The 13,071-nt window shown below is 39.2% G+C and overlaps 1 protein-coding gene across 3 annotated transcripts in view; it reads right to left on the bottom strand.

The window, feature by feature from the left end:
* Window positions 1-13,071, bottom strand: part of PTPRQ (protein tyrosine phosphatase receptor type Q) — a 145,119-nt gene that overhangs the window by 117,743 nt on the left and 14,305 nt on the right. For all 3 annotated transcript variants that reach the window (XM_064450170.1, XM_064450180.1, XM_064450185.1), the window contains exons 9-15: window positions 12,440-12,709; window positions 10,987-11,247; window positions 9,370-9,500; window positions 9,059-9,188; window positions 5,735-5,885; window positions 4,546-4,652; window positions 4,006-4,103 (exon numbers count right to left, since the gene is read on the bottom strand). In XM_064450170.1, the coding sequence (XP_064306240.1) occupies window positions 4,006-4,103; window positions 4,546-4,652; window positions 5,735-5,885; window positions 9,059-9,188; window positions 9,370-9,500; window positions 10,987-11,247; window positions 12,440-12,709 (1,148 nt within the window). The remainder of the gene's footprint in view (window positions 1-4,005; window positions 4,104-4,545; window positions 4,653-5,734; window positions 5,886-9,058; window positions 9,189-9,369; window positions 9,501-10,986; window positions 11,248-12,439; window positions 12,710-13,071) is intronic.

Raw genomic sequence — 13,071 nt, 5'->3', positions numbered from 1 at the left:
GCTACTCTTATTCCTGCAGATCAACACAGCTTTACACTAATCAAGAGAGAAGAAATGTCAAGAAACTATACTAAGAATACACAGATTGCAGGTTTTAGGTAAGGATATAATTGAAGTCATGGGGAAGGGGGAGAAAAGAATTGGACACTGTGATATTGGGTTATAAACTGTGTAAGACCATTAAAGCAAAGTACTTTGTCTCATGGTACTGTTACGTACTAAAGAATATCCTAGTCAAGTAAGTTAGGCGTACAAGACTATATCCTGAAATCTTTACTGATTCAAATAATATGTTTAAAGAATAGCTTCCTATTGCAAAGTTTTACTGAGCGCATGACCGTGTTCGTACAGTGACTGCAAAATGCAAAGGATAATACAAGACAAGACAGGTTACAGAAGAGACACTGGTTCAATGTCGTAGTGAAACGTGATGCACAGACAATTCAGATGTCACAGTGGATTGTTTCTGACCAGAGAACTGAAAGAATAGAAATAACTCAAGATTTTGTTCTAAGCATTGCAAAGGATATGGTTCAAAATATAAATGCTGAAGAGCCACTCTGTAATACCAACCATGAAATACTAGAACTCAACTTCTTTGTAAGAAAAAGAAGTCACACATAGTGACATTTAATCAGAAAAGGAGAAATACTTAAAAATTATCAAGCAAATTAAAAGGAAATTATGAGGAGGACCCAAAGGTTTCATGGTATGAAAAACCATTGAAATGCAACTTTAGTACATAATACACCACTCAGAAAATTTGTAGAGGGAATGAAGAAATAGCAAAACCATTTGAACAGTAAAGATGATTATTTTAAGTAAAGATATCCTTAAAAACTGGAGATCACATCAAAACAAGAAAAACTATAAATTTGCCTAGTTCAGGCAAGCTAACTTAAGACAGAATTAAATATGGCCAAGGGCAACAAGAAAAGCTTCTATAGGTACGTTGGTGATATCTGGAAGGAACTGGGAGACCTCATTACCCGGGATATGGAGACGGCTGAAGTACTCAATGACTTTTTTTGACTCAGTCTTCACTGGCAAGTACTCAAACCACACCACCCAAGTTGCAGAAGGCAAAGGCAGGGATTGGGAGAACAAAGAACTGCCCACTGTAGGAGAAGATCAGGTTCGAGACCATCTAAGGAACCTGAAGGTGCACAAGTGCATGGAACCTGATGAGATGCATCTGCGGGTCCTGACAGAACTGGCAGATGAAGTTGCTAAGACACTATCGCACTATCTGAGAAGTCGCGGCAGTCTGGTGAAGTTCCCATTAACTGGTAATGGGGAAACATAACCCTCATTTTTTGAAAGGGAAAAAAGGAAGATCTGGGGAACCGCAGACCAGTCAGTCTCACTTCCGTGCCTGGCAAGATCACAGAACAGATCCTCCTGGAAACTATGCTAAGGCACATGGAAGATAAGGAAGTGACTGGTGACAGCCAACATGGCTTCACTAAGGGCAAATCATGCCTGACAAATTTGGTGGCCTTCTATGATGGGCTTACAGTGTTGGTGGATAAGGGCAGAGCAACTGACGTCATCTACCTGGACTTGCGGAAAGCATTTGACACTGTCCCGCACAACATACTTGTCTCTGAATTGGAGAGACATGAATTTGTTGGATGGACCACTTGGTAGATACGGAATTGGCTGGATGGTCACACTCAAAGAGTTGTGGCCAATGGCTCGATGTCCAAGTGGAGACCAGTGATGAGTGACATTCTGCAGGGGTCGGTACTGGGACCAGCGCCATTTAACATCTTTGTCAGCAACATGGAAAGTGGGATCGAGTGCCCCCTCAGCAAGTTTGCTGATGACACCAAGCTGTGTGATGCAGTCAGCACGCTGGAGGGAAGGGATGTCATCCAGAGAGACCTAGACAGGCTTAGGAGGTGGGCCTGTGTGTACCTCATTAAGTTCAACAAAGCCAAGTACAAGGTCCTGCAAATGGGCTGGGGCAATCACAAGCACAAATACAGGCTGAGCAGAGAATGGATTGAGAGTAGCCCTGAGGAGAAGGACTTGGGCGTGTTGGTTGATGAGGAGCTCACCATGACCCGGGATTGTGCACTTGCAACCCAGAAAGCCAGCCTTATCCTGGGCTGCATCAAAAGAAGCTTGACCAGCAGGTCGAGGGAGGTGATTCTTCCCCTCTGCTCTGCTCTCTTGAGACAACATCTGAAGTCCTGCATTCAGCTCTGTGGCCCCCAAGATAAGAAGGACATGGACCACTTGGAGTGAGACCAGAGGTGGGCCATGAAGATCATCAGAGGCCTGGAGCACCTCTCCTATGAAGACAGGTTGAGAGTGTTGGGGTTGTTCAGCCTGGAGAAGACAAGGCTGCAGGAAGACCTTATAGCAGCCTTCCAATACCTGAAGGGGGCCTACAAGAAAGCTGGAGAGGGATTTTTTACAAGGGCATGTAGTGATAGAACAAGGGGTAATGGCTTTAAACTGAAAGGGGGTAGATTTAGATTAGATATAAGGAAGAAATTCTTCATTATGAGGGTGGTGAAGCACTGGAATAAGTTGCCTGGAGAAGCTGTGGATGCTCCATCCCTGTAAGTGTTCAAGGCCAGGTTGGGTGGGGCTTTGAGCAACCTGGTCTAAGGGAAGGTGTCCCTACCCATGGCAGGGGAGTTTGAACTAGATAATCTTGAAGGTCCCTTCCAACCCAAATATTCTATTATTCTATGATTCTAATCACAGGGAAGCAGGGCAGGGCAGAAACACAGGTCAGCAGGCCAAAAGAGACTGAAGAACAAATTCAAAATGGTATAACAACCGATGAAAGCAATAATTTTAACACACAGTAAGCTTATCTGGGTGTTGGGGAGGCCACTAGCTGACCAAAGTACAAAGGGAGCACTCAGTATAGGCAAGTCTGTATGAGAAACAGTAACAATTATTTGTTTCATGATCATATTTGTTATATAAACAAGGATGTTCCCATACCAGAATCATTATTAATCAACTATGAATTTTGAGTCAAACTGAGCTTCTCAAATTGAAACGTCCACAGAAGGGGATTTTTAAAAAGTCTGGCAGTAGTCTGAAAGGTAGACAGCATGTTATTGCCTAGGAAATGAATAGGAAGCAAAACAGAAAACACTATTAACCTTTCTGATAACTCCATTATGCACCCACATCGTAGGTGAACACCTAATCTCAAGCAGGATATCAAAGGCTTAGAAAAACTAAAGAAAAAAAATAAAATATGTAGAACAGCTTCCACATAAGACTGCTGCACAAAAGACAACTGAGAAATTAAAGCTTATAAAATCATGAAAGGTATGGGTATGGTGAATAGGGAGGTACTAGCTATTTCTAATACCACAAGAACCTAAAGAATACCAAGTTTAAAATAAAAAAGTGTAGTCTTTCAAACAGGGCATAACAAAACCGTGAAGTATAAAAGATTAAACAGAGAGACAAAAAACATTCACTGTTTTTCTTATGTATGTCCAGTTTCAACCTATCACTCAGGAAATCCTTTAACTCCTTCAGTGCCCAAGGCCAGAAGAGTACGGGAGGTATCAAATGTTTTCAGTTTTGTCTTGTAAATTGCTACATTAAAAAAAATATTCTGGAACTTTCTAAACAAAACATTTAGATCTTTCTATATAAAATGATTATTTTTTTTTTATTTTGCAGTTTAATGAAATTAATTTGTTACAATTTTGGAAAGCTAAGAGAAAAAAAATCACACTGCAGTTGCATTCAACCCTTGACCTGTAATCTTCTTTTTTATTGCACGCCAGCTAAAAAATCAGGTTTTGAAAGCTTTTAGAAGCATAATTTTATAATCTTTCAAAAAAATGTTATGTAATATGAAATATGTATTTAGCTGATCTTCTCACATAGCAGTATTTTCCACCCATACTTATGTGGGTTGCAAAGACAAATATTTATTGTTGGGTTTGCAGTACATACAGGATGATAACTTCATTGAGAAATTAAAAAAAAAATGTAAAGGATCCCTCCTTATCTCACCTGAAACATATCAAAACCTCCTCTTGGTATTTTCCAAGAAAAATAGACGGTATTTTCTTCTTGCCCAAACACCTCTAAATCTGATGGCGGATCAGGATCTGAGGTAAAGACAGGAGTGGATGCAAAATTTAATATCAAAATAATCTACATTAATTTGAAGGAAATTAACATCTACAGAAGACACTGCAATTCATTATTTTATAGTTCAGTGTAGAAACAGATTTCATTTTGTGCTTAAGAAGAATAATATAAATTAAATTAACCTCTACATATTAGCAGTTGAATCAGAATACTGACGATTCAGTTACTGGTAGAATCCCATTAACTACAGAGGAAACTTGTTTGTGTTATACAAGCTTTTATTTACTTAGTAACCTTCAAGGTTGTCTAGATTGAAAAGAAAGACACACACACATTAATCCAACCATTGTTAAGATGCATTGATTTAATAAGGAATAGCTTTTCTTAGGCAATACCTCAAAATGTAACAATCCAAATTATTTGAAATCATGTAAAGTTATTAATAAACTGCAAACCTACAGGTGCTAATCTTGAGGATGGTGGGGTGACTTCTCTTTAACCCATTGGTTGTCACAATACTGATTAAGAAATCGGTGCCTGGCAGAAGACTCTCAAATTTGTACATTCTACAAAGAATTAAAAAAGAGATTGTGTTCTTTAGGGTTTTAAAAATGCATGTATCTTAATATGTTAATTCTTTATAGTATTATGGATATTATTTACACATAATGTGTGCATACAAGTGTATATGCTGTCAGACAAAAACTATTTTAGTATGACAAAATCTTAAAGAGGATGCATCGTACTATGGTTCACAGGAAGTTTAAGTGCTAGGAAGTCTTAAAAGATTAAATTAAACTGCCAGAATAATGCACAGATTCTACTGGTCCTCACTCCAGTGCAGTACTTTGTTTGCTTTTCTTTGCACAAACACATCGTATGAGATTTGTAATTTGTTTAAAAATGCCATTCTGAAAAATTTTTTTTTCACACGGGTACAGATATATATATATCAACTAAAACATCACAGGAGTGTGGCCAGCAGGTCAAGAGAGGTTAACCTCCCCCTCCACTCTGCCCTAGTGAGACCACATTTGGAGTACTGTGTCCAGGTTTGGGCCCCCCAGTTTAAGAAGGACATGGAACTCCTTGAGCAAGTCCAGTGGAGAGCTACCAAGATGATCAGGGGACTGGAGCATCTCTCTTATGAGGAAAGGCTGAGAGAGCTGGGTTTGTTCAGCCTGGAGAAGAGAAGACTGAGGGGGGATCTTATCAATACATATAAATATCTGAAGGGTGATTGTCAGGAGAATGGGACTGGACTCTTTTCAATAGTGCCCAGTGACAGGACAAGGGGCAATGGGCAGAAGCTGGAACACAGGAAGTTCCAGCTAAACATAAGAAAAAACTTCTTTACTGGGAGGGTGACAGAGCAGTGGAACAGGCTGCCCGGAGAAGTTGTGGAGTCTCCTTCCCTGGAGACATTCAACACCCGCCTGGACACGGTCCTGTGCCCCCTGCTCTAGGTGTGCCTGCTCAAGTAGGGGGGTTGGACAAGATGATCTCCAGAGGTCCCCTCCAACCCCTACCATTCTGTGATTTTGTGATATATCACATATAAGTAAACCTGCAGGCTACTTATTTTAAATATACACTGAAACATCTGGTTTGAGTTCACGTGAGTTATTTTTAAATGTAATCCTCATACCTTACACCAGAAGGTAACATCTTCTCCTCACTGAAGACATTACTGTTTATTGAAATAACATATCCATCAAACATATTTTGGTCTGGTGGCCAGGTAACTGTTATTGATTCAGAGTCTCTGCTATAGTTCAGATATTTAACCGCACTTGGTACTGTGTGACAATAAAAAAAAAATGCATTACTTTTAAGATACATTTTAAATACATTACTTAATTACAGGACTCATGTCATGAGAATGCAGTGAAAACTCTAGAAAAATTATGTCATGTTCTTGCTTATCTCAAGGACACACAGACTAATACCGCTGCAGTAACATGTATAGGGACTTCCCTTAACCATGAGATCCAGAGCCAAACCACTTGCTGCTCTGTAATGCTACTTAGTGCAGTTCTGACATGACTGATGTGGAGTTCCTTAAAACCAGACAATTCTTTGATCACACCTGCTGCCCTCCTATGAACCTTTTTGATTGCATCTACTATACTTCACTTTTTCACATTAGGGACCTGTTAGAGGGAAATACGACGTGCCAGATCCAACAGCCTGAGAGGCCATGTTCTCCAGTCCAACCAGGAGCAAGGCTGAAGCTGTATTCCCAGCAGGCACAAATACACACAGAGCACACATATGCACAACATATATACACTCACCACATATATATGCATATACATGGCCAGCCACACAGATCACAGACAGACACTCAGAGCATTAATACAAATACAGACAGCACCAATGGCCTCATCCTGCTCCCCTCTCCAGCTGAGAATGGAGGTTCACTAGTGAGAATACTTAGATACATATGTAGAAGGTGGATCCCCCCAATAGTTGGGCTCACACACTCAGTCTGCCCAGTAGATGCCCCTGGATCCCAATCTCCCAGTTACTGGCGCATATACAGCACTGGCCAGGACTTCCCAAGTCCCAACAGGTGACCCCCACCGTGCTCTCGCCCTTAGAGATACACAGATGTTCTCATAACCAGTGCTGGCGCACTCACACCCTTGCTCCCAGGCTACTTCCCCTACCCACCAGCTCATCCACCTGGATCTCACTAGTGGTCACACACTCACTCACACACCTGCACTTGCTCTAGGTGCTGCACCACAGATGCAAGGGCCCTCTGACTCATGGTCTGACTCCAGTTGCTGCACTCACATCCCTGTACACACACAGGCACACAGAATAGGAAGAAATTAGAAAGGGATTTAATAAGATAGGACAGACTGTGATAATCAGATGCAAGGCACAGTCAGATAAGCAAATCTGACATGTGGTGAGTCTTTCTTATCTCGTTAGCCCTCTATTTTCCCACATTTGTTCTTCCCCAAGTCACATGATGCCCTCTCTTTTTCCTGCCTTTGATTCCTCCCTTAAGCATCCCACAACAAATCCTGTGCAATCCCAAACTGCTTTTCCCTGGCATCCCTGTCCTATACCCCTAGGCAGTAAAGCCCCTGAGTCCAAAAGGTGATGCAGAGAGCTCCTCCTGATGACCTGTCTTGACAGGCTTCACACCCAGACACAGGAGCTGAGGCTCTTCTGACAGCCCTGGGAAGGACCTGGACAGGGTGTTTGTTCCTTGGGAGTCTGTAATTTGGGTTCCTGCCTGCCACTGTGGAGGTAAGCCTTCTATGGGCTGATAGCTCCTGTGACAGGCCTGGGAGTAGCCTGGCAGGGTGTTACTTGGGCTCCCCTTCTTGCTTTTGCCCCTCTGGGCTCCTTTGTGCGTGGCACATGAACACAACCTAACAGGACCAGAACTGCATGCTGTATTCAAGAGGCAAGAGTACCTGGATTTCTACAGACAATACAGCAATGTTTCCTGCTTTGGCCTATAATCTCTTCTAACATCCCAGCTGCTTTTTACTTTGCTGCTGAGCTAGATGCTGATATTTTCATGGAACCCATCATATTCTCAAAATATTGCTTCAGAGATGTATCAGTCAGCTCAGAGTTGACCAGGTACGTGTGATGTTTAGGTTATTTTTGCCTTGTGTATCACTTTACGCTTATTTAAACTGAATAGCACCTGACACGCTAACATCCAGCCACTGAGGCATATATGGTCTTTTCCACAGTTACTCTTTGCTAGTTCTCATCCTTACTATCCTGAGTAACTTTACATCAGCAAACTGTCACCTCTGAGTCTGCTCACTTTTCTAGATGGTTTATGAATGTTTTGGACAGAACACGTCCCAGAAGTTGTCTGACAACCTCCCTCCGCTGTGGAAACTACTTTTATCTAATATTCCCTTTTGCTAGGTCAATTTAAAAGACTGGCTGCTTTTTTAAGAACCATGGTAAGAGAATCTCACTGACAGATTTTTGGAAACCGACAAAGCATATATCAATTGTACATGTTTGATGACTCCTTTAAAGGATCCAAAGATGTTTTTGAGGCATACTTTTCCTACACTAGTAAGATCCTTCCTTGTTCTACCTCTAAACTGTAAGATACTAAGTAGTTTATTATTAGCTATAATTTTACAACCAAAAAGCAATGCAATAGTGGATGCACCCCTAGAGTGAAGACAGCCTAAGAACCACTGCTAAGTTACTCTGCTAGCCATGAATAATGACACTGCTATCCTGGTCCAGATTTTATCTAGAGCTAACAACCAAAACTCTTTTCTCTCGACACCGTTAATTCCTACACCCAAGATGAAGGTACTGTTTTCCATTGGAGCAGGATATCTCAGTACCTATGGCATTGTACATTACTGGAGAGAAAGAGAAACTCTGAGACTTTGAATTGTCTCTTAATGTCCTTTCACTGGAATAAGAATGTTATGCTTACTGAAAGAAGAAGCAACAGTGAACCAAAATGACTCTGAAATTATTATCTCAAGACAGTATGTAAAGGTTACTGGCCAGAATACTTACTTTCTGGTGGTATCTGAATAGACTTATTCACAGTGACATCAAAAAAAGCAACATAATTGTGTTACAAGTGAAAAACCTGATATGGATAGAGAGGAGAAACATCGTTCCAAAAATGAAAGAACCCTTCAGAATGAACATACTTGCTGGAGTAAGGAAATAAATAAACAGACATTTTGTATCCATCATATTGATGTCTGTGCATCGCTGTCCCCAGGGTGGGTAGAGCCCTGTGTCCCAGAGATATGCGGCCCAAGATAAGTTCTCCCATAGAAGCGTACAGCAACAAAGGAAAATAATAATGGAGGAGGAGGAGGAAATGATGAAGATGAGTGAATTACTTTTCTCCATTTGAGACAAAAATAAAGTTTCAGAAACAGTAGAAGAAAGCAAGACACATAGATCAAGCAAAACAAATGCAGAATTTGACAAACTCTGGTCTTACCTGTCTCTATTTCCTTTTTCACAATAATACTGTCTCTAAAACCTTCCTTTTCTGTTCGAATTGTAAAGCTGTACAGCTTACCAGGAGTAAGGTTGGAAAATGTTGCTGTTTCTTGCTTGACCTTCTGGACCTAGAAAACCAAATCCAGCTTTCACAGAACTGCTTGCAAAATTTGCGTGTATTATGTAACTGGTACCTCCCCCTATTCTAATAGAAGACATAGCTTTTAATTTAACCTCTGATTAATTAATAGAAGACTTTAAAAAAATAACTGCATTGCCTAAACGTGAGTGGTCTTTTAAAGAACATACCCTGAAAGCACTTGCACAATTTATACATGTGACTTCGTATTGATGAAAATCTCCATCAGCACGGTCCCAGGCAACCTGTATTGAAGTGTCTGTAACGTTACCTTCTCGTACATTGAGTGGAGCTGCCAGACCTGCAGAAGGCAGAAACCACATTACTGTTCTATCCAACACTTTTTATATCTCCTGTGGAGACATGAAAGTTAGCACAATCAGTAACAGATTCAAACAAAAGGGCAAAATCTAATCTCAGACATGCAAACACACAGATATTCCAAAACAGAAAAATGGAGAAGGAGCAAAGAGATAATATTGCCACTACACAAAAACCTGCTTGCTTGCTTATCTTAAAATCACATGGGGCTGAGAACGTGCATTTCTCCCTGAGGATGGAGCTGGCACTCCTAGGGAGGAAAATCCTCCAGAACAGAGTTAGTCCCTCCAATACCACGATCATAGCGCTCAGAGTGTACCTAAATTTTGTCAAATAGATCGGCCATACTGGGTAGAGCAGGCAAGACAAATACATTTTATCTCTCATTAGTACAGCCTTGTATGATACAATTCAGTTCAAATTACAGAGGAGCTTCCACTCTTCTCTACATCTCTTTCATCCCCACCATAGCTGCTTCTGGCTAGAATGTACCAAAATTTACACTTTTTCTAAGAAAAACTGTATTCATGTTAGTGGTCAGATTTTTTAATTCAATGTTTTTGGGGGCCCAGAAGAGACAGACCAAGCCTAAGTTTTCTAAGGCAGCTTCATGCTAAATTTAGGAAATGCTTTCATAAGATTGATCAAAACTCAATTTTTATTAACACTACATTTTAAGAAAAATGAGCTTCCAAGGTTTTCATTATTTAGGGAAGAATTTTTCTGTCTTGCCCTCATTCTCCTCTTCTTTCTTTCTTCCTTCTTTTTATTAAATCTTAATTTTTCCTTTTATAATATTTCCACTCTGAGAGAAACAGAGAGGAAAAGAATTTCAAAAGCAAATGATAATACAATAAGAGGAAAACTTCCAGAAATATAGTTATAATACAAAATAAGAAAGTCAAAACAGAATTTCAGCAGGTTTTTTAAAATAATCTAAGTCCTTATTAAAATTCCTATTTGAAGGGCCTTGCTAGAAGGTGTTCCCCTCCCTTAATACTTTTTTAAATAGTTTTGTTCATTATTCAGTTTATTATCTTGAAAAATGGGAACCTCAATGCTTTTATCATTTGCTTAAACATGCACCAGGAGGAATAAATTTACTAATTTCAAGACACAGAAGTAACTTCAGTGACCTTGACTGAAATAAATGGTCAAAATGTGTCTTGCTTCCCACAAGTACAATTTAGTACAGTCAAAATTCCTGAAATACTTGCTAGATATTTTTATAGACTGCATATAAAAAACACAGCTTATAAAGTTTAGAAATGATGAGGAATAGTTATAGCCTTGTTTAAAAAACAGCTAGTGTTAGTATAATTATTAATTGCTTACACAGATATATAAAAGGAGAGTCTTAAATAACCTGCCTTTTTTACTGCACTGAAATAAAAATAAAAGTTTAGAGATTACAAATCAAAATTTAATATGGTGTAATTTTATAGGAATAAACTTAAAATACTCACATGTTTTTACACCAGATAGATGGTAAAAGGAGCTCAACATTTTTCCGCTTTTTGTGGAGATGCAGAAATCATATTCTGTTCCTGCAGTAAGGTTTTCAATCATTATTTTACCATCACTTTTTAAAATGAATGTCACATTAGGTCCGCCTTTACTTGTAACATATATGCCATCAAATACTCCAATATCAGGCATGCGAACAAATAATACCACAGCATTGCTATAAAGCACATAAGGAACTACAATCTGAACAGGCTTGGGCTCTAAAAGAAGAAAAGAAAAATTTCCACATGTTAAATCAGCTGCAAATAAATTCAGTGAAAACCACACAATAAATCTGAAGCAACTACCCTGAGAAATATGCTTGCCCAGTGCAAGCGAATAGCTACCATAAAAAACCATGTCATTGCACAGAAACAATAAACAACCCGATCTTTTTAGGTGTTTATTACTGGAATCCTGAAGCTTTTATGAATCAAAGCAAGTTAGGCTTCCAAAGGTATCAATGAATTACCTTTTCAACCACAACCGCACCAAGGAGGTAAGTCAGGATAGCTGGAAAAATATAAAGAAATGTAGATGTGGACAGGAAGATAAGCATGGAGAATGAGATATGTTTGACGGATGCAATATTGATGTGTTTAGTTTTCTTCCCTTACAGCTGGCTCTGACAGCTGTGAAAAATCCCATCTAGAATTTTCTGTCATCTATGTCTTGAATGAGGTAATAAATCTAATCCTATATAAAAGATTTCCAAAGAAGACTAAGCCTGCTACCCTCCAAAATATTGTAATCATTCAGAAAAAATATGACAATGCAGCATTTCATGTATCTACAACCCAACAGCTGCAGCCTTTACATACCACATGTATAAGTGTATCCTGCCCATTCCTTTCACATATGCAAAAAAATCATACTGTGCCAAAAGCATTTCAACATCTTGGTAAACTAAGACTAACAGGAAAGACCTTTTGATAAACAGTGTAAAGCTTTTACCTTTCAGCTACTACTACTTCTAACTCTTGAAGTCCTTTCCCAGCACCCTCTCATGAATAGGAAGGTAATTTCTCTCTCACAGTTCACAGAACAACTAATGCATCTCCAAAAATAAATAATCTGTTTCAACCATTCCAATATGTTCCTATTTCAGTGCAAATCAATGATTCATCCAATTTCTTCTGTCAGTCGGAACAGGATTCCCAGCTACGGTCCTCATCACAATTATCAGTACTACCAAAATGCTTCCCAAGGCTGCACCCTCTTTGCAAGTTACCAGTATCTACTTTGCCGTTAACAATTAGGATTGGATCAGTACATTTCTTATTCTAGAGTTTTGAACCTTGGATATTAAGCAAGCCAACATGATTACCAGGTCTGTTAGATGACAGTAACAATAACGAGCCTGATGTTGTGTGTATTTTAGTCTGTAGTTTCCACTGTTAAAAGATGACTTACTTAAAGTACATTGAACAGTCTTCAGTTCACTCATATTTCCATTATTCACACTTGCCACTGCTATTTCATAAGTCATTCCAGGAATTAGGAGATCAAGCTTCAATTCTTCTGTATTGTTCAGTAAAAATGTCTTAGTTTCATCTATGTCTGCATTAGGTTTCACTTGAATGTAGGATTCCTGACCCTTGTGTGGCAGCTTCCAGTGAAGGATTACACTCTCTTCTTGTACATCCTCTGGGCGAATATAAACAGCTGTAGGTGGACTGACAGCTTGATCAAAGAGAAAGATGTCAGTATAAAACCACAGATCAAACTTACTATCAATTTACAGTCACTTACCAATGATGCCTTTTGGTGTATTTTTGCTTCTAAAATTTTCATTATTTTAAAACTACTAATTCAATTCATTATTTCTTAAAATAGTTTGTAGACAACTACCTGTTACAGGCAGATTCTGCTTTCTGTTTTCTCATAACAAATAGGGACTTATTTTACAAGTATATTCCGTTCTGTTGAATATATATGGAGTAACAAACATGACACAATCTGAGTCACACAGTTTATGATAAGAAAAAAAATTAATCTGCCTTCACCTATATAATTTGAGACATTGTGGTAATGTTTCTACCTTG

This window comes from Phalacrocorax carbo, chromosome 1, assembly GCF_963921805.1.
Source record: "Phalacrocorax carbo chromosome 1, bPhaCar2.1, whole genome shotgun sequence".
NCBI classification, from domain to species: Eukaryota; Metazoa; Chordata; class Aves; order Suliformes; family Phalacrocoracidae; genus Phalacrocorax; species Phalacrocorax carbo.
Note: the sequence above shows the minus strand (reverse complement) of the source record. Positions and strands in the feature narration are given on the sequence as shown.